The 21,042-nt window shown below is 35.4% G+C and overlaps 4 protein-coding genes across 4 annotated transcripts; 1 reads left to right on the forward strand and 3 right to left on the reverse strand.

Annotated features, from left to right (window-relative positions):
• The first annotated feature begins 3,344 nt into the window (after positions 1-3,344).
• Positions 3,345-4,727, forward strand: LOC108982288 (metallothiol transferase FosB-like). The gene is made up of 3 exons (XM_018953615.2): positions 3,345-3,639; positions 3,777-4,105; positions 4,410-4,727. Exons 1-3 carry the CDS (start codon positions 3,419-3,421, stop codon positions 4,499-4,501), a joined length of 642 nt encoding a protein of 213 aa, XP_018809160.1. The 5' UTR covers positions 3,345-3,418; the 3' UTR covers positions 4,502-4,727.
• Positions 4,728-5,226: 499 nt separating this feature from the next.
• On the reverse strand, positions 5,227-7,320 carry LOC108982287. The gene is made up of 6 exons (XM_018953614.2): positions 7,255-7,320; positions 6,545-6,908; positions 6,306-6,414; positions 5,823-5,895; positions 5,615-5,672; positions 5,227-5,440 (listed from the first exon to the last, which is right to left on the reverse strand). Exons 2-6 carry the CDS (start codon positions 6,865-6,867, stop codon positions 5,296-5,298), a joined length of 708 nt encoding a protein of 235 aa, XP_018809159.2. The 5' UTR covers positions 6,868-6,908; positions 7,255-7,320; the 3' UTR covers positions 5,227-5,295.
• Positions 7,321-12,806: 5,486 nt separating this feature from the next.
• LOC108982280 (protein DMP3-like) lies at positions 12,807-13,583 on the reverse strand. The gene has a single exon (XM_018953604.2). The coding sequence runs from the start codon at positions 13,563-13,565 to the stop codon at positions 12,858-12,860; it is 708 nt and encodes a 235-aa protein (XP_018809149.1). The 5' UTR covers positions 13,566-13,583; the 3' UTR covers positions 12,807-12,857.
• A 1,915-nt stretch (positions 13,584-15,498) lies between these two features.
• Positions 15,499-20,914, reverse strand: LOC108982283 (tRNA pseudouridine synthase A-like). The gene is made up of 10 exons (XM_018953608.2): positions 20,590-20,914; positions 20,120-20,176; positions 19,556-19,633; positions 19,197-19,250; positions 18,666-18,748; positions 18,163-18,262; positions 18,014-18,076; positions 17,327-17,596; positions 16,143-16,203; positions 15,499-16,022 (listed from the first exon to the last, which is right to left on the reverse strand). Exons 1-10 carry the CDS (start codon positions 20,776-20,778, stop codon positions 15,916-15,918), a joined length of 1,062 nt encoding a protein of 353 aa, XP_018809153.2. The 5' UTR covers positions 20,779-20,914; the 3' UTR covers positions 15,499-15,915.
• Between the last annotated feature and the right edge of the window lie 128 nt (positions 20,915-21,042).

The following is a 21,042-nucleotide window of genomic DNA, read 5'->3' on the forward strand; positions in this document are numbered from 1 at the left end:
GAATGTCCCATTCTGTTGCAAACTTGACAAATGGGTCTTGAGTCAGTCATTGATGAAGAAAAATGAGGTGAAGATGTTCTTGAGAATCAAGATGAACCACATGAAGAAGATGCATTGAAGCAGCCCCCACGTCCTCTTGAACCTTGCCCTCCTGAAGTATGGCCACATCAAGATGAGGAAGAATGAGTAGTAAAGTATACAGATGCTTCAAGTGTAGAGAGTAGGGATGCATTGGTTGAATGGTGTTGTAAGCAAGCTTCATGAGTGAGTAAATGCCCTAGGAGGACCTCAGTAGGAATATGATCTATTCTTGTTATAACTGATGAGACTAATGCATCATAGTCAGGTCCTAAACCAGGTAGTAAATAAGGAACAAATTATGCTGAAGGTAAGGGTCTTCCAGCTGCAGCCATTGTATTAGCAAGTGTTTTGGCGTGTTGGTAATAAGTTGAGATGGAACCAGTGCCTTTCTTAAGGTTAGCTAGCTGAAATTGTGTTTGAATGAGATCGGCTTGGGAGGCAGAGGCATGCGTTGATTCAATAGAAAGCCATACATCACGTGCTGTTTTGCACCCAACTACTTGAGCAATAATAGCCTTGGACAAGGAAGAGATCAGTGCAGACATTACAAGCTGATCTTGTTGAAGCCAAAGTTCATGCGCTGGATTAGGTGAGTTATTGGAAAGGATGGTGGGAGGGGCAGGACATGAGCCATCTACGTATTTGAAGAGTCTCTGACCTCGTAGGTATGAGACTATTTGCACTTTCCAAAGGAGAAAGTTTTCAAGTATGAGTTTAATAGAAATAATGTGTGAAAAGCTAAGTAAGGGAAGACAGGTACGAGAAGAGGAATAAGAGTGAGTAGAAGATCGAAGATCGAATATGTAGACATGGTGGACGACTAGTCCTTAATTAGTTATTCTTTGATACCATGTAGAGGAAGTTTTTCCTTCTGTATTATATTTCTTCACTATTGAATGTACAAAGGCAGAGCCTCAATATATAAAGGTTACATGTAAGAGGAATATTCATGTGTCACAAAATTACAAAATAATAATATGTGTGTGCGCGCTCTTGATCCTGCTATAATAGATGGTTATTCTGCATGATTCTGCATGAGGTCCTTGAGTGGTTCTGCATGAGGTGGTCCATATAGTGCCTTAACAGTAGTTAATTAAATTGTGAGTAATAATATTTTATAAATTTTATTGGAATGTATTTAATTTTTTTAAGTTGAGATAAATTTAATTTTTTAGATTAAAATATATAAAATAAGTTGAGATGAATTTAATTTTTTTTTTTAAGAAGTTAAAAAAATAATAGATCTCATCAATAATTGATTTATGATAAATTAAGATGAGTTTAATTTAATTCAAAAACCAATCACAACCTCAATACATTCGTGAAGATTGATACAAGAAAATTAAGACTAGACATTTAAAAAAATATATATGCATGCGTAACGCAATCGAAATGTTTTTATATTCTTACAAGTCTCAATTGTCATTACGTACTCTGAATGACGTTGACTAAAAGAGGTTGATTAAGGTTGTTAACTTTCTGCAAACCCTAACAAAATAATTAAGAAGGTTAATTTAATTAAAATGATGCATGGTGTTAAGATTAACTCATAGATAATATGTTACATGAATTAATTGACTTGTTACGTACGTACGTGCAACATTATTATTAATTTAGAATAATTAACAGCTTTCATTTCCACAACTAATCACAAACTCATGACAGATCCGATCGACATCAACTCACAGGTACGTACGTGGTACTTCGACATGATTAACCCACCATATACAAAATTATTGGATTAAAGGCGAAAGTAATTTAACTCATTTAATTAAACAAGTTATATTAAATTAATTGATTCGCATACTATTTTAACTGTCATATAACAACACTAGCTAGTAGTACGAATTGTTAGTCCTAGTTTTAAAACTAACGCAACCACCTAATTGTATTCTTTGAAAATATTATATATATATATATTTAAAAATATATCCAAGTAAATGATCAACTGAGCTGGCATCCCGCGGTTTTATTTATATTTTTATATTATTACTTAATGTCATCATGAGAACCCGACTGCAAATTGCTTTATTAATTAGTGGCATACAGTATGGATAGAGGGCAAGCAAGACGACCGAGTCATACAATGCATGCGAGTGAATGCTGTAGAGATAAGATATATATTGTCGATCGAACAGCTAGACATGATGATGGATTGTAGATACCCTCCACACCATTCATTTTTTATTTTATTTTGAAACGTTTGCCATGCAGCTCATGATTAATCTCATTCTCTCCCTATTAATTAATCCATATATATATATATAAATAAAAAATAATACTTATAATCGTGAATATTTAAATATTGTATAATTATTTAAAAAAAAATAAATAAATATGAGATTCACATGAAAATAAATTAATATTTTAATAATAAATTTTATTATTTTTTTAAATAATTATACGATATTTATACCTTCTATAATTATAGATAATATTACCCTACATAAATATATAATTCATATTATATATTGTTTCCTTTCACAAGTCATGACATAATAATATTGAATATATATAGTAATTATTTGATCATTTCCTTTGACCAACTAAATGGCCATGATAATGAGTTGTTGTGTGTGCATGCGTACGTGGATAGGGCATTTGGAGGAGGCAGTCACCTTTTTCTTTTTCTTTTCCGTCGTTTAATCAGGAAGAGAAAATATATCTGTTATATTGATATGACAAGACTTGATATTACATTAATGTCACCTCACATGCTTTATCTTATAAAATTATTGTCTTGAAATTATAAAGTTTTAATAACTAAATAAGAATAAAATAAACAAATGGCGTGGATTCAACCATATTTATTAATTATTTAATACTATCAGGTAACAATTTCTTTACCTCACGCATTGTTTTAGTATCTAACTCACTCAAAAACTTCGAATTCTTGAGAAAACAATATGGCTCACATGCTTGAATTTATAAAAATGTCAGTTTCAGTGCAAATTAGATCGCCACACGTTAAAAAGAAGTTTATATTATAAATTAATTTAATTTTACGTAACATAAATTAGATTGATTTTATAATAAAAATAATTTTATGCTTCATATAACATATCAAATACTGTCACTTTTAATAGGCAGTCTAGCATTTTGTTTTTGTTTTAAATATTTTCCTTGTTTAGTCTGGCATTTTCTTCTCTGTTTTTGGGTCCTGCTTGGTGGGCTGGCTGCTGTCTCTCTCACGCTGACACGCTGCTCACACATGCACTCATAATTTTTCTGCTCTATAAAATGCTCATGAGTCCATTGTTAATGCCTACACATCAACACAGCCGAAAGTTCTAGTTCTTCTGAGGAGATAAAAATCCTGAGAGAGAGAGAGAGAGAGATGGGGAACGTGGGAGAGATCGAAGAAATGCAGGGTTTGTTGATAGAAGAAGTCGAGAAAATGCAGGAGTGGTCTTCCTCTTCAACAACAATGCCTCTTCTAGCTCTGAATCATGTCTCATTCGTTTCCAAGTCTCTGAGAAAGTCCATCAGGTTCTATGAGGAAGTTTTGGGCTTTGTACTCATCAAACGCCCTTCCTCCTTCGACTTTGAAGGAGCTTGGTATGCCCACTAAACACCAATCTCAGCCCCGTTCTTTTTTCTCTTCTCTTTTACAAGATCATGTCAAGTAATATGCAGTTTTATCTCTTTTGATTTCTCTTTCTTTTGTTATCCAAAACTGAACGGTTCTTCTTTAGGTTGTTCAACTATGGTATTGGCATACATCTGCTGGAGTCAGACGCTGCCCCATCAAAGAAAGGCGCAATAAATCCAAAAGACAACCACATTTCATTCCAGTGCACAGACATGAACAGGGTTATTCGCAAACTAGAGGAGATGAACATAGAGTATGTTACAGCAGTGGTGAAAGAAGGTGGAATTACAGTTGATCAGCTTTTCTTCCATGACCCTGACGGGTACATGGTTGAAATATGCAATTGTCAAAATCTCCCTGTTCTTCCACTTATATCATGCCCTCTTAAGCTACCCAATACCAGCAGGAACAACACGACCTCATCGTTTTATGGTAAGTTCTCTGTGATTTACCATTTGCTTCTTTGTTTTCCAACTATGCATATTTGGTTAATTGTTTTCAAGCTAAACGATTCAGATTTGGCCATTTCAGCAATTATTAATAGTAATATAAAGCGAAAAAAAAAAAAATAATAATAATAGTGAGGAACAAAATCTGAATCATTCACAATCTGGACATAACAGTTGAGATCTACAAGAATTCTACAATAATAACTCTAGAAACCGTTGATCTGCTTTTGTTGTTTCATTTCGTGACTATAATTAAGGATCCTATGTAACTAAAGAAGTGAATGCAGATAAACCAAGCACAAAGATGTCATTCTATGGAGAATCTGAGGCGCTGATGATGGAGAATTTTGTGGTGGACATGATGACCATTTCGATCTGAATGATTTCTCGAGAATGATTGTTGCAATCTTCCCAGATTTTTTAATGAAATTGTTATTGTGTAAATTTATGTGTAAAGAAAGGGTTAAAGCTTTCTGCTATTAAATTGCGAAAAAGACAGTCTTTCTTTTGGTTATGAAGTATTTGTAAGCTTTGTTGGGTTAATGTTGCATTTTCAATTCCTTGTTAAAAAAACCTTGGATCATGAATTGATTGATTTCATCAAATTTTTTTCTTTAGTAGAGCTGGCTATGTATATCTGGTCATGAATGATTTACCAAGGCTAGCTAGTTGCCCATCAGTGCACTCCATGGACGACATCGCTGCCTATTAAATTATGCCACCACATCTAGCAGTGCAGGGTATAATTCCCAGGTTTCTACCAGTGCAGTCCGAGGACCCAATAAAATATAGCAAGGCAGACAGTGGAGTACCTTCCATAATATTTAACAATCCCTGGATAGATCTTGCTGGAATCATTTTGAAAGCTACTGCATGGAAGTGAAAATATACTAACATTGAACAAACAAAATGTAAATCAATTATCAAATCTAAGGAAGAATCTTTGTTTAGTGAACAGAGATCATGCACCTGTTCTACCATATATGAGTACTGGATCAGGAAGTCATTTCGGCCATTAATTTGTTAAGAAAGTGAAACTCCATTCAGAATAGATATAAATAATCTCATTGAAAGTACTGCATTTCATGACAGGGTTGTGAAAATAAGAATATATCTTGGGCACATGATCCGTACGTATTCCTTATCTCGCCCATGATCAACCGATACATGTGATTAAAAATGACCTAAACGCGAAGGGAAAGGGGAAAGAATAAAGCTATTAGTTTGGTGGCACCCACTGTCCATTGCTCCCTCCAGCTCGTCTTCTTCATCATCATTTCTTAAAATGGGAGGAGCATAAGGAGATTTGTTTATTTTCCTGCAAAACACAAAAGCCATATATATATATATATACACATTAGATATATAAGTACTGAACAATACTGATCTTCTATATATGTGTATACATTGGATTCTATTAAGTATTTATTATTATTATTATTATATTAGTGATGAAATTATTAGCAAAGCAGATGAAGTAATTTTAAATTACCTGCCCCGGCGCTTTTCAAGAAAACATTGGATAGAATAGCTTCTTGCCATTGGAAGGCCTGTCAAGTGGGTACTGCTTTGTTAATCTATATGATTTTCCCATGATTTATTTTATATAAAATAAAATATACCATATAGACGAAAATTTCTTGAATGGTCAGGCTTTATATATTTGTACAAGGAAAATACTCTGCTAGAATTTACAGTACCTGCAGTCGGCTTTTCTGTGACAACAGGTTTTGAGAAAGAGCTTTCACCTGCAAGAAGCATAATTGCTTGGGCCTGAAAACGGAAACAGAGATAGCAATTAAGAACCCAATGCTAGTTGATTATTCTCACTTTTAACATCATAGTCATAGGACTCAGCGCTAGCTGCTCAACTACATATATATATATATATATATATATAGTAATTTTACGTATATTTGTTAATTGTATAACTATTGTATAATTATTTTTAAAAAAAATTAAATTTATTTATTTAAAATGATTAGACAATTACATAATTGATAATTATAAATATCTTTTATATATATACATGAAGCCACCATCAGGAACCTAGCTAGCTAATGTTTTATGGGGGCACATAAATTAATTAATTATATATGAATTACAAACCAGAGTGCATATTTGTGAATATGAAATATATATATATATATATATATATATATATATATGATGAAGTTGCAGACCTTGTCAGCAGGAACATTGTCGAAGACAGAAATAGCCCCTGCGTAGAATATTGTAAGCTGTGAGGTTGAAGGCTTGTCGTCCGTTAAATTTGGTTGTAACGCATCACACCTATATATTTACACGACCAAAAAGCTAAAGAGATCACGTTCGTTGAACACCAATTTTTAACGAAAATAAATAAAATATATATTCAAATTAATTTCATATATAAATGAATTAATGAGTAAAGTATATATACCCAAGTCCTGGAAGTAATCCTTGCTCTAAGAAAGAAGGGGGTCGATTCAAATTGCAACAAGATTTAGGAGGCAACAGAGGGCGGGCAGCAGTTTTCCTCTCGATAACTTGCGATCCATCCATGTAATTGGTTTTACCCATGTTATACTGCGATCTTGTAATAAGATATTTTTTAAACAAGCAGACAGCTGTTTGTGACGTACTACTGTGATCGGATGCATATGAGTTTGTCTTGTTTTTTTCGCTACTAAATTGAACATCCGAGTTAGAATCTTCTGTTTTCGTGAAATTCTTTGGTGAGAAAGCGGTTCTGCAAGACATCATGGTTATCCACCAAGAAAAACACCCGGGAGATACTTTTAATCCTGTGAATGCAGGAAACAAATAGACGAACTTAAAAAAAAAAACAGAGAATAATGGGAGGAGAGAGAGAGAGAGAGAGAGAGAGAGAGAGAATGCTCAATAAACCATGCAAGAGAGGAAAAGTTGTAATGATCTATATGCAATACAAAACGAAGAAATTAGCACGTCTAACAGCATTAATATTATATTAATGGTGAAGAAGGCCATGCAAGGCATATCGATGATCATGTTCAAAATGCTCTCCTACCTATATATGGAACCTACACATGATTGTTTTTTTAAGAGCATGCAGTACTTGAAATTAAAAGGAAATGATAAGAGTTTGGAGAGAGAGATCTGCGGGCGAACCTGAACAAGCGTTGAGAGGGGTCAAGTTGTTTCGATCGGCTGTGGTAGCAGAGTAGATCAAGTCATGCAAGCTCAATTAATATATACGTATAAGTATATATGATGGGAGAAAGGGTTGATTGGGAATACCGTCAAGGATTGAGGAGCTATATATGTTGGGTTGAGAATGCTTTCGATGCATTCTAAATCGATTTTAGTACTGATAATGTAATTTGGTGTGTTGGCAGAAGAATTAATTATAGTTTATAGCTAGTTTTGCAGAATGGGAAATATATATATATATATATATATATTATATAAACGTAGAAATTGTCTGCTGTGTTATATATGTCAAATTTGCATTGTTAAAGCTCCAAAGCACATGAGATCCAATTAAGGGCAATATTGAAAAGAACGTACGGCCACCGGGAGAAAAGCAATTATAAGATTGTCATTTTCTGTTGAAGATCTAGCAGCTGCAGCTTTAATTCGGGAGGCAATAATGAATATTGGTACGTACTACATATACTGAGCAGAGCTAGAGCTAGAGCTAGAGCTAGATGATCAACTCTCGTTTGTTTAAATTATTAAGAATTAAAAAAAAAAAACATATATATATATATGCATGTGATATATATATATATATATATTCGCATGCATGAATGATTTGTTTCTCATGTGTGTTGTCATGTGTTTTTCATGTCCCACCATAACAGGGCCAACGAGAAAGACGCCTTCTTAAACTGTATTTTAATCGCCGTATACGGATATACGGATACGACAGTACACGTGAAGGAATTCATGATTTCGATCGGGAAATTCAAAGAATGTCATCTCATGTACTGTTTTTTTCTGTTTAACTCATCCCAATCGAGAAAAAAACACGCAAGGAATTCGTCATTCGTGTCGGAAAATTCAAAGAATGTACTGACTTCTCGTGTTTTTTTCTGTTTAACTCACTCAAATATATATATAGATCAGAAATATGGAAAAACAATTAAAGGTTTTTATTTAATTTTTTTAACCTGTATCAATAGTACTATAAATTAATTATTCTCTAGATCTTATCATTTTGATGATCGATGACCTGCATCAGTGTCTTTTTCAACCTCAATATATAGAAGATCATATATATATATATATATATATATATATATATAATCGATGCATTTATAGGAGGGGTCGTTAGAACTAAAATACCAGGAAAAAAAATCTACAATTAATTACATTCGAATGCAGTTTTCTTCCTCATTAGGTTTGAGAAAATTCTTCTAACATGTTGTAAATTTTTCATGGTTTTCTTCAGTCTTTTTTTTTTTTTTTTTTGTAAAGAAAAGAAATAGACATGTAATGATTTTTTAAATTAGATTTTTGAAAAAGCACGTATTTCTCATACATTCAATAGATATATGCTTGTCGACTTTTATATAAACTAGTAGGGCCGGGTGGGTGGTGGGGCATCGCACCCCGTCTGCTTGCCCTCCACCGCTTTGCCCCACCTGGGCAGCGTGGGTTACCCTACCCTTCAGATGAGGGGGCGGGGTGCCCCACTCGCATCCGTGAAAGGCAGGGGTTGGGGAGTGGGCAGAGCTCCCTCCCATACTCCATACCCCACACCCCGGCCGATTCCTACAGCCCAACCTAAAATATTTATAATATATATATATAAATATATATATACATATATAATAGTTATTAAAATAATGTGTTGTCTCAACTTAAGTTTTATTTTTATTTTTAAATTAAACAACTTAAACAACATTATTTTAAATTTAACTTAAACCTAAACCCCCCCCAATCTTTCTTTTTTTTCCCTCTATGGTTAATTCTCTCCCCCCCACGTCGTTATCTCTCTCTCTCCTTCTCACCGCCACGTCCTCTTCTTCTTCTCCTCCTCGAAGTTAGAATGGTCGTGGGTTTGCAAAGGGAACCACAAGTGGCCTTGGTTCTTTTTAGAGTTTGAACTCATATATGTTAAAAGTTTACTAGTTTAAGACTTCTTTTTTTCAATTTGTTGTGACTTTTCGGTTGTTTTAATTAATTTTTTTAGTGTTTTCTGGTTGTCTATTCGCCATGAGTGAGTGGTGGACCAGGGGAGGTCCAATCTGCCCTCAACGTTCGGATAGACCTAGCAAGTGCAGGACCGGATTCCAGGAGGCAAACACCCCGGCCCCATGCAGGGGCGAGGTATGGGTAGCAACCCTATAAACTAGCAAGTTGGAGAAACTTCCTGCCAACCTAATTTGGAGTCTTTTAACATGTTACAAGCTGCAAGAACATGCATGCAAACGCAATAATCACTAAACTGGATTTAGGTTGAGTAGTTCTCAATCTTGATTGAAAACCAAGTAATTAACTTCATCAATGCTCAGCAAAACCGCGACTTTTTTGAAAAATGCTTCTCAATGCTAAACTCAGGCTGGTTTGGTTATACAAAACCAAACTATCTCATCTCATCTCATCTAAGGCTGTTCATCTGGGCCAAATTTTTTTCTAGCCCAGTCCGAAACCCACATTACAAAATTTAGATTAATCCGGGCCGGATCTGATTATGAAACCTGGGTTCCAGATTTTACATCCGGTACTCATGTTATATATATATATAAAACCCATCATTCTTTTGTGTGATGTCCTCTCTCTCTCACTCAAAGTTTAACTCCAAACCCTCGTCCCTGACTCCCTAGCTCTCCATCTCTCTCTCTAACCCAAAGTGTCAAACAGAAACCCTAGCTCTCGATCTCTCTTTTCTTTCCCAAAGTCCAAACCGAAACCCTAGCTCTCTTTTCTTCTCTTTCCAACTTCTCTCTCTCGACCGAGCGTCGAAACCACAACCATCACCTCCGGTGCTATCAGAGGCCACCGTCCACAGAAGACAGAAGCATTTTCGCTACTCTCGGTATGTTCCTCTCTCTCTCTCTCTGTTTTGAGCGTTTAGATCTCTTCTCTAAGGGGGAGGTTTCTTTCGTATCTAGAGTGTCCTAGGGAAGCCGAAACCCTAGCCATCGTTGTCGATGACTAGTAGAGCTACCGTTTTGGTTGGCCAGATCTACCAGTTACTTGAAACCCTCTCTCTCTCTCTCTCTCTTGAGCTTTTATAACTCATGGATTGTTTGGGACATTGGTGTGTGGTGGTATTTGTTAGATTTTTGTTTAGCTTAGATTCTTTGTCGTTATTATTTTGTTAGTTGTGATTGGTGGTGAATAGGATTTTTAGACTTGTTTTGCTTGATTATTTCAGACAAAAGCAAATGCTTTTTATAGATGATTTATGGCCTAATAATGATGTTTAGCTCATGCTTCTTTTTTCTAATCTCAATATTACTTGGCCTAAAATGCATTTTAATTTTGCTTACCCAAACAAGCTTATCTGAAATAATAGGATTTTTGCTATCTGAACTCTTTTCTACCATTATGCTCTGTCTAGAGTTGTTCACTCCAGAATTTCTTGGCCTGTTTATGTCCTTGCTAGCTATAATAACTCAGGATTATGTTAAAATTCAAGTATTTTTCAAAAAGTTCACTTTTGTGTATTCCACCAAGTCACTAATTTCATTGTAGTTGTAGATCCTTTCAGATTTACCCATATATCTGATTTTTATCATTTAGTACTTACTGTATTGTTTGGCTTGATATATAAAAGAACTGGTGCAATCTATTAGGCAAAGGGTGGGTTTCTGCTCATTTTCATGGAAAATGTTCTTTGCGAAGCATGATGACTACAAGTTGGTAGATGGAACACAATTCTTTCTGGTGAAATGGTCTGGTTTTCATGTAGTAACCTTGGGAAGGGAACATGATTATTCGATTCATTTGCTTTACTTATAAAAAAATTGACTACAAGGTAGATGGAATGAAATATTTCTTTTGTTACTGAACCCTTATTGCTTGAAAAACTGGCATGAACCGAGTGATGAAGAAAGTAACCTAATGAAGCTTTTAAAACAGTGTAAGATCTCATGGCCATAATTGAAGAGCAATGGTGGATAATCATAATTAATTGCTTCCTATAGTGAAAAATTAAATAAATATAAGAAGAAAAACTAGAGTCTTGGGAAGTTCTACGTTGAAATAAAGAATAAATTTTATTATTATATGCATTTGCTTGAATTGTGCATTTGTTAGTTGAAGTTTTTTTTTTTTTTTTTAAATCTAGTTACATACTTTTATTCATTGAAAAATATGAGTTCAACTCATATAAAATGTTTGATTCTTGCCAAACATTATTGCTGCACCCAATCAATTGTACTTATAAAACATTATTGTCAAACACTAGCACATTCATTTGCAAGTATACAATGGACTATTTTGGGTGATATTGAATCTGATATGCATATTTTCTATGACTGCCCTTTAGCTAGCTAGGACTGTTTGGGTGCATTTCTTGACATTATTTTTATGTATTGTCATTAATTTCAAAACCGTTTTGAGTTGCTGCAATCTTTATACATAAAACCATCAATTTTTATACTCATTTTCTATACTCTTTTTTAATATTCAATTTGAATATAATATGCAAAACTAGTTAATGAGCTTTTTGATTTCTTGGCTGCAGGAATTGACAATGGACTATTATTTGGTGTGAGATTAAATTGCTGATGGGAAGAACGTGCTGCTAATTTTGTAACTCATTTCTTGTAATTTTGTGTTTGGTAATGTAATTTATAAATAACATTAGTGTAATATCTAGTGGATTGCATTGTGATGCATGCATGCATAGATGAATATTGGATTTATTTTTTTGTTTCACATTCATTTAGTATTTTTAGAACACAAATATTATGCGTTTCATGAACTTGACTTCTTAGAATTTTTTTTTAATAAAATAAAGGCTTTTACTTTAAAAAAAAAATTGGTACAACCCAGAACCCAGATTTCAAAAACCTTGATCCATCCGGATTCCGGCCCTGGTTTGACCCTAGTCAACCCGGTCTGGGTATACCTGGGTTCTTGGGTCGGAACTCAGATGAACACCCTTAATCTCATCTCATATAATCATTACAATAAACAATTCAACTTTTTCAAATCTAAAAACAAAAATAATATTATATTAATATTTTATTCAACTTTCAACAAAATATCTCATCTCATCTTAACTACGTAATCAAATGAGGCTATGTCCGTATATAAAATTCTCATGCACGAAAATTAATTAATAGCTTCGTTGTTAGAATAAGGATTATATCGCAAGAAGTTTGGCTTAGTTTGCTTAACATTTTCACGAGGCACATCACTATTCAACCACTAGCATCATGTACTGTTGGGCATGTCTCCAAGTACATTTGCATTTTTTTTTTCAAATATGTTTTAAACATCTTTAACCATTTTTAAAAAATTAAGTAATTAAATAAAATATATATTATTTATGAATGAATAATATTATTATTATTATTATTATTATTATATTTTTTTTTTTTAATCAATGGCTACCCTTGAGTTGATCATGGCCTGCTGGGGCTCGATCGTAAAAAATATATATAGGCAAATAGAGTACTGTCTCTTACAATTCTTCAAAATTAAAGTCAAATTAACAGAAGGAAGAAAAATTTAAAAGTAAATTAATGATACTTCCCTCCCAAAGAAATTAATGTTTAAGTTAAAAATACGAAGAAGAAGAAGAAGAAGAGTTATTTTCCAGCTGGCATGACACTGGGGTAGCCAATGCCATGCCTTGTGGTGGGGAAGACCATAAACAACAGGCTGCAAATGAGCCCAACACCCACAGGAACAATGTCCAGAACCTCCTGGGTCTCATGTCCTGGCGTTGGATAAAAGCACCTCAACACATTCTTATCTCTCAAAGCTACAGCTCCAAACACTAGCATTGACAACGCTGCATGAACCCAATCAATGAATCCTATTTTATACTTGGTCAAATCCGGGAATAAGCCTGAATTTGAAGAGTCGTCTGGATTAATGTCAAACAGCCAAATTCCTTTGAAGGTGGCGAGGCCACGGTAGACCTGTCCGTCCGAGGCCTTGACAGTGTCGGTGAAGCATGCGAGGAAGCAGGAGACGGCGAGGAGGACAAGGAGGATGAAGGTGATGGGGCGAGTGGCGGAGTCACACGCACCGTTCTGGGTGAAGACGGGGATGAGAAGTTGGAATGCTAAGAGGGTGCCCGATGGCAAGCGCTTGGCTAGGTTGGCTGTGCCTTCTAGGGTTTGGGAGATTGCACGCTGTGAGAAAGATCGTTGGCGTCGAAGATTAGGGTCTTTCGCTGTGCCGTCGGGAATGGCATCGGAGGTGGTTGGAGCCGCGGGTTTGTCAGCTATGGATGATGAAGGTTGCTTCTTGGGTAGTACTGTGGTTGATCTTGGTCGAAGATTAGACATATTTGCTCTAGTTCCAGCTCCAGGAAGATATATGCAGATATATATATATATATATATATATATATATATATATATAATGAATTGATTATACTCTGGATGTATATATGTGTGTGTGTGTGTGTGTGTGATATATAACAAGTAAAAACAGCTGGTGGTTATGCAGTGATCTAGCATGCACGTACGTCGGTAATTAAGCTATGGTGAATGCAGGAACTATAGAGAAGAAATTTAGGTTATTATCATGAAATGAGAGATCAGTAATTGTCGTATGGAAGTAGAAGTAGTGGTGCTTGGAGCAGACGAAATAACGGGTGGTGAATCATTAGCGATTTAGCGTATAAGATCAGGGTTAGGTCCATCAATTTCTTGTCTTGGAAGGTACGTAGGTATATATATAGTTTCCTTTGGAGGTTTCTCACAATTTTATCAAGTTGACGATCGACTAATTCCATGTTCATCATGAGTCATATGACTTTTTATCTGTTTCTTTGAGGTACAATCATGCCAATATTGTTCTGTTTTCAGATACGTCACGTTATGATCTGCACGTGATTAAGCATATATAATATGATACATTAATGATAGTGAGGTCCATCTAAGATCGAAGGAGACATTTTCAAATCTCTCTGATCTCTCTCTCTCTCTCTCTCTCTATATATATATATATATTGTATAATTAATTTATATAGCACGTTAGTTATTATAAATTAAAGCAGCTTCCTTCGAATTTTGAAGTCGTATGCTTGCACGCGTTGTTAACTTGGAAGTATATATAGGATAATACTTCGAATTTTGCAGAAGCACTTGACAAATATATATGGTATAAGTCCTATTTCTTGAACCTTATCTTGGCTATTCCTAAAACCCCAGAATTATTCCTTAATACAATAATGCGAGACTCGTTTGGTTGTTAGACTGCATTCAGCTCAGCTGAATTTAGTTCACATTTAGACATCTTCTAACATCTAAATACTTAATTCTCAAATCACTAAACTCATCTCAACTTAAAGTCTCTTTACACATGAGACTCATAACCTGATTTTAACTCAACATCTCTTTACACGTATGATCCACAACTTTTTTCAACTTCCCATAAATACATCTATTCATCTTAACCTCCAAACACATCTAAATTCATCTCAGGTGGACCCCACAGAACTCACTTCTTCATCTCAACTCACTACTATTTATAAAGAACTCAACTCAGCTCAACATCCAAACGTAGCCTAAAAGTTCCTGGATGCGAGCTTTTGAATATGTGGATTACAAGTTGTTGATCAAGTAATTGGAAGAAGAATTCCTCATTAAACTGAAAGATCTTTGAAAATGTTGTTAGTGAAAATCTGGAAATGAATTGTCATGTTGAGCTTGATCAGCATTTTTATGACATTATAAAATGTCATTTAAATTTTATGATTTGGCGGAAAGATTTGAGTTGTGTATATAAATGCATGTGTACGTAGGCCGCCCTGCATGTAAAGACAAGATTCTAAATGACAAACAGCACATTAATTCTTTAATTTGTCCCCAATGTAAGACAATTAACCCATGTGCTTAAACTTAAACTGCAAATTGCCATATATATTAATATTATATAAAACCTAATTTCAAGATTGTTAATTTCTTCTTATTATTATATATGTTTTCAAAAAAATTTATAAGCCATAACCTAACTACTTAAAAAACATGCATGAAACTTTTAGGGTTGGCTAAAGGAATTCATGAGCCTGCACAGCATGCATGATCATGTGGATCAGGTACCATAAATGTTAAAGCTGGGAATTAAGACCACCAATATTCCCCTTCTTTTTTCTCTTTCAAGGAATATTTAAATTATCTAATTAAATTGTACTGCCTACTCTCCTTGGTTTTGCCTTTTTTCTATATCTTATTTACAAGCATTAATTAATTAATTAATTAATTGTGCCTTGGCTACAAGGGGACTTTTATTTTATTCATAATTTCTCCTGCATGCAATACAATACAAGTACTGTATGGTGGCCGCCCATAAAGAAAGTCATATAAAGCTTAATTTAAAGATTACCCAAGAATGAACTCTCAATCGTCACGAATTTTGGAGATGCAAGCTGCACATGATCAAGGTGCTTACAAATTCCAGACAATTACGTTGCAGAATATAACTTTGCCCTTCCTTCCCACGCCCCAATCACCAATCTCTCAAGCCTCGGTGCATCTGGGCCATATTGAAATGAAATATGCTGGCTGTCTTGGGCATCATTGCAGCTGGTAGACTTTGCAGTACATTCTTCTCTCTCTCTCTCTCTCTCTCTCTCCCCCCTCTTTTTTTTTTTTTTGAGAAATTGCAGTTCAGTCAAAACCACGGCTCCTTTTACTCCTCTCTTGGCAGATCATATTTTACAAGCCCAAGGTAGAGACCACAGGCAGGGGCCATGGGACTAGCAGCAGTCACAGTCTTTGCATTTAGGATTCTTTCAACTGAAATTACTCCAAGTATATGAAAGATGCAGAAATCAGTCCAAAGTAAGACTTCGAACAAACACTTTTGTATTAGATATAAATATGCAAAATGAGAAAGCCATAGAGAGGTGAAATCACCATCCGAGATTGCTAATCCTCCAGTCCCAACAGCTTTTAGAACACCAACGAGCAGTCTAACCTGTAAGTTGGAACAGCTTCGGTCAGCTGGTCACGAATAAACTAAACTAAGCTACTTAACCAAAAATAATTGCTAGCTACATCTGCGCTACAACTTCAAAAAAGACTAGTCATTTGAAGCTCCCTTATAATCACTCATAAAGCCAAGTTTTCCTAATAAGTAGTCAATGTGAGACTTGCGTATGACACCACCTTTGTAACTTTTTTTTTTTTATAAGTAAGAAAAGATGTTATTAATCCATGTAAATAGATAAAGTCCGAGTACACAGGGAGTATACAGAGAAAGCCTAATTACAAGCTAAGTGCTGCAAAAAGCAGCATGACACCACCTTTGTAACTTTTACACACTTGAATAAAATCTTTTACTTTTCAAAAAATTTTACCCATTGTACGCGAGTTATTCTTTTTGCAATGTGGGACTAGGCCATTACATGCTCCCCCTCTTAAATTCTAGTCGACCTCATCAGGGTCATGTCTGCAGTGCTCTAGTATCATATGACTAACCTTACAAATCAGGGTCATGTCATATGTAACACAGGGAAAGCATTAACCTGATCTGCATTATATCCCCAAAAAGACTAATTAATTTGAAGTTTTCCTAAAATCACTTATAGTTCAATTTCCATAGCAAGTAGTCACAAATCCGACATTGATCACTTTATAACTTTTACCCGCTCTATATGAGTTATTCTTCTTCCCAATGTGAGGCTGGTATGTTACAATAAGCAATAAAGCTAAAAAAGTGGAGATTTTTTCTTTATTATCACAAATTTTATTAATAAAAGAACGGGCATAGCCTATGTAGAGAGGGTGTACACAAGAGAAACACCTAACTAGGATTTAAAGCTTAAAAAGAGAAGCAAAAGAATATAGTTGTCCAATCACTTACAAAAGATAAGAACTTACAAGAAGTGGAAAAAGAACAGAGCCCATGACAAGAAAACAAAGTTCCAAGTTCCTTGACCATTTTTAGCTTTTGAATAGAAACCTATTTCAAAGGATATCTTCCAATGCAGAATCAACCACAGGACCATAAGGCTAAACTATTTTTAAAAAAGAATAAATGTACAGAGAATAACTAACTAGTGCAGAAAAATGTGAAAACATGTGGAAAGGAACAGGACCTGGTGGTAAAGAAAAGAACGTGCCCGTGCTGTTATCACAAAGCAACGATGCCTTCTCCTTACGCCAAATCCAAGAACAGTTCCACCATTATAGTCACTTGCCCCCTCAACGGATCTAAGAGGCAGGTCATTCTCAGGCTTGTTAGAGCTTGCGCAAACATCTGCCTTGGTTAAATTCTCTTGTCTCCTCTCAATTATTGATGGAAAATATGGAGTTGAAACTACCTCAGTAACATTGAGTTCATCTAAAGTTCTAATTGGCGATTTTGCCTGCAAATTGAAGTCATATATCAATTAGGATAGAGGAAATAATTTGAGAGATATCCTGAAACATCAGTGGGATTAATAAAAAGAAAAATAAAAAGAAATTTATATTTTACCCCCTCAAGCTACCACTCCCTTTTTAATACGATCACCTAATTGCAAAAGTTTTCATTTTAACCCTCAAATTCCCACTCCTTTTGCAATTTGCCCCCTCCTTTAAGATCAACTGTTAGATTTGTGTCATGTCACCTATTTTTTTTTTTTTATCTATTTTAACGGTCATATCTTACCAAGGGGGGAAATAACAGTTGTGGCATTTCAGTGGTCATATTGCAAAAGGAGTGGTATAAAGTGTGATGTCCCCCCCCCCCCCCCCCAAAACAAAAAAAATATCTGCCAACTATCTTATAGATCAGAAACAACCTGACAACCAGCTGCTCTAAAGGAGCTAAAATCATGATGGCCAACAAGAACTTTGCATGCTTCCTGCATGATTGATGGTTTTTTTTAATCGAATAAAGGATATTTAACTATAATTAGGCAACCAAAACTCATTGATATTTGTCAAGGACCTGCATAGAAAGAATATCTAACTCCTCGGGAACATGCCACGCTCGGTCCTTCTCAAAAATCGACAAAGGTTCTGGCCCAGATAGCAAGCGGTAGAAATACCTAAATGATGTATTCAATGAAAATTCAAATATTCATAGTCGTATGTCAATGACTAAAAATAGTCAAATACTAAAACATAAGAACCTATATTTAGGCAAGAACAAACCACAATGAGCGTCTGACATTGATCCAGAATTCAATATCAGTAATCAGGAAACCCTAATAACAAATTACTGGAACTTCACTGCTGGAAAATATACAGCCAAATTAATCCCAGGCCTGGCAATTCCTCTCTGATCGATACTAACATAATGTGCCAAATGGCATTAGCAGCTACCCAGTTTTACTTCCAACAGACCACTATATAATCTAAAACTTGGTTGAAAGTGACGAAAACTCAAAAGTGCCTACCAATATAAGCTGCAACTACCATGAACGTAGTTTACATTAACTGAGTACCTACGTGCGTTCTTGAGCTTTGAATCTAGCATGAAAATCAGCTGGAACGCATCGGACATCAATCACCATTATATCACCTTCATTCCTCTGGGGCCAAAAAGAAAAATGTCAGTAGATTGGTAGAATGATCCCAATTGATAAATGAACTTTGAAGTACACCAGTTGGAAGCATTTCAAATCCACAATTTCACTCGTGTTCCATAGGAATTTGACAACTTATATATAGAGCCTGATGCAAAAGGTTGCATCAAAGCGCATGAAATGGTTTTCCCTCTGTATTGCAACTGCCCTATCAAAACCTTCATCTAAATGGAGGTAGTTCAATGAAAAGACCACCTATTGAAAACAGACTCATCCACATCCTAACAGATTGAATGTGAACAATGTTTTGTACCATAATTAACAGAACATCCAACATAATGACAATGGAATTAGGACATCCAGAAAATATGAATAAATATATTGTAATGGCCATAACAAGCATAAATGTTTATGTTGATGAAAACATTGTGTCATAGAATTCTTGACGCCACACCTGTAAGAAATGGTTCACAGCTCTTCTGACCACATTAGGCTCATGAGGTGGTAACTGCATTTCAAAAAAATGAAGATCAGTTCAGAAATTGGTCCTAAATTCATATAATTCCGGAGCCCTGATAGTTTAACTGAAACAGCAAAGCTCATCCACAGATCAAAATCCTCCAAGATCAGCTGTTTTGTGTGTGTGTGTGTGAGAGAGAGAGAGAGAGAGAAAGATAATAAGACCACTTGGATTGGTAGCGGGGTACCCTTTTTTCACTTTTCCTACTGGTGCCTTCAACTTAAATTACACATTCTTACTTGTGCATCCATGTGCACAGCATACGTTCACATAATAACTGATAGATTGCATACCACTTCCCCAGGCTTCCTTTTGCTTATGCGCTGAACATCTATGTGACAAACATTTGATACGGCATGCACTCCTGCATCCTGCAATAATAAGAAAGTAGACATCCCTGCACCTCATACGTCATATAAAAGTACCACATGGTAGGGCATAACAAAGACATATGACATGGACAAGGAGCTTATTTTTGCTGCGCGCAAACACATTAATCCCATCGGTGGAAGATTGCATCAATGCAGATACAAAATAACAACAATACATGTGTCTCTAAATCTATTAAAAAGATGATGCCTACTACCCTCCAGAGTGTAGCCTGATGGTCAAAGGACGGGCTTGAGATGAATTGTAGGCCCAGACATCTTGGGTCCGATTCCTCCCTAGGAGTTCTCCTAGATTACCTGATACACAATTCTAGAGGGCGCATTCATCCGGGGTTTACTCTCTAAGTGAGTCCAAAGGGTCTCGGTGAGGTTCCATGTTATACAAAAGGAAAGAAACACGAGCCTACAATGAAGAAAATATCCTACTGTAAGAAATAATATGAATTGGGTAGCAGAGTATAAACTTACAGTTCGACTTGAACAACAAATTGAAACTGGCTGGCCAATAAATTTACGAAAAGCTTCCTGCACCAACCATAAGACACCCAACATTAGCCAATCAGTCAATACGAAACAGTAACTAGCAATTTCATCCAATAACATCGACGAAAACAAAATGCAGGGTCTGTACTGATACATACCATAACATATTCTCCGTTTACTTGATAATAAAACCGGGATAACAAAATAAATAAATAAAAATAACAGATAATAAGCAATAAAAATAAGATTTTTTATGTTATAAACAATAGAAGATAAAGGGAAAAAAATATGAAGTCGTGAGGATCTCACTATTTGAAAACCAAGAAAACTCTATCATCTGGAAAGTACTTTTTTGCTTTCTAAGAAGCAAAAAATGAAACTTTCACTTGCCAAATAAAACAAAAAATGGGAATGAACTTCCAGAAAACAAAAGAAACGGAAGCATGGGAACGTACCTCAAGAGCGCCAACAACCGTACGGAAATTAGGCTGCTGCTGAGACCCAGAAAAACGAGTCCCAATATACTCGATCGCGACCAGGTAGCGTTGAATTCCATTTCCTGGGTTCGGGCTCATAGATACTCGTTGCTGTTGTTCCTCTTCGTCGGCGCTTATGTCTAGCAAGTGCTTGGGATTTGCCGTCATGGATCTAAACAGCCCCCGAAGTTGCAAGTAGGGGTTTTCTTTATTTGTTTTAAAAAAGAAGGGGTTCTCTTTATTTATTCTGAACGTTGGGGGGCTCAGGGTTTAAGGGTTTTAGCTGTTTTTTGGACGCGGTGTTGTTAGTTTCCGAACCGATACGTCGAGTGCCTTTTCTGTTCTTTACTTCTTTTCTTGGGGGGTTTCAATTTCATTTTTTTGACATTTTCAACAGTTGAGTCTATTGTTTCTTTCTTTATGAAGAACCAA

Source organism: Juglans regia, chromosome 16, assembly GCF_001411555.2.
Source record: "Juglans regia cultivar Chandler chromosome 16, Walnut 2.0, whole genome shotgun sequence".
NCBI classification, from domain to species: domain Eukaryota; kingdom Viridiplantae; phylum Streptophyta; class Magnoliopsida; order Fagales; family Juglandaceae; genus Juglans; species Juglans regia.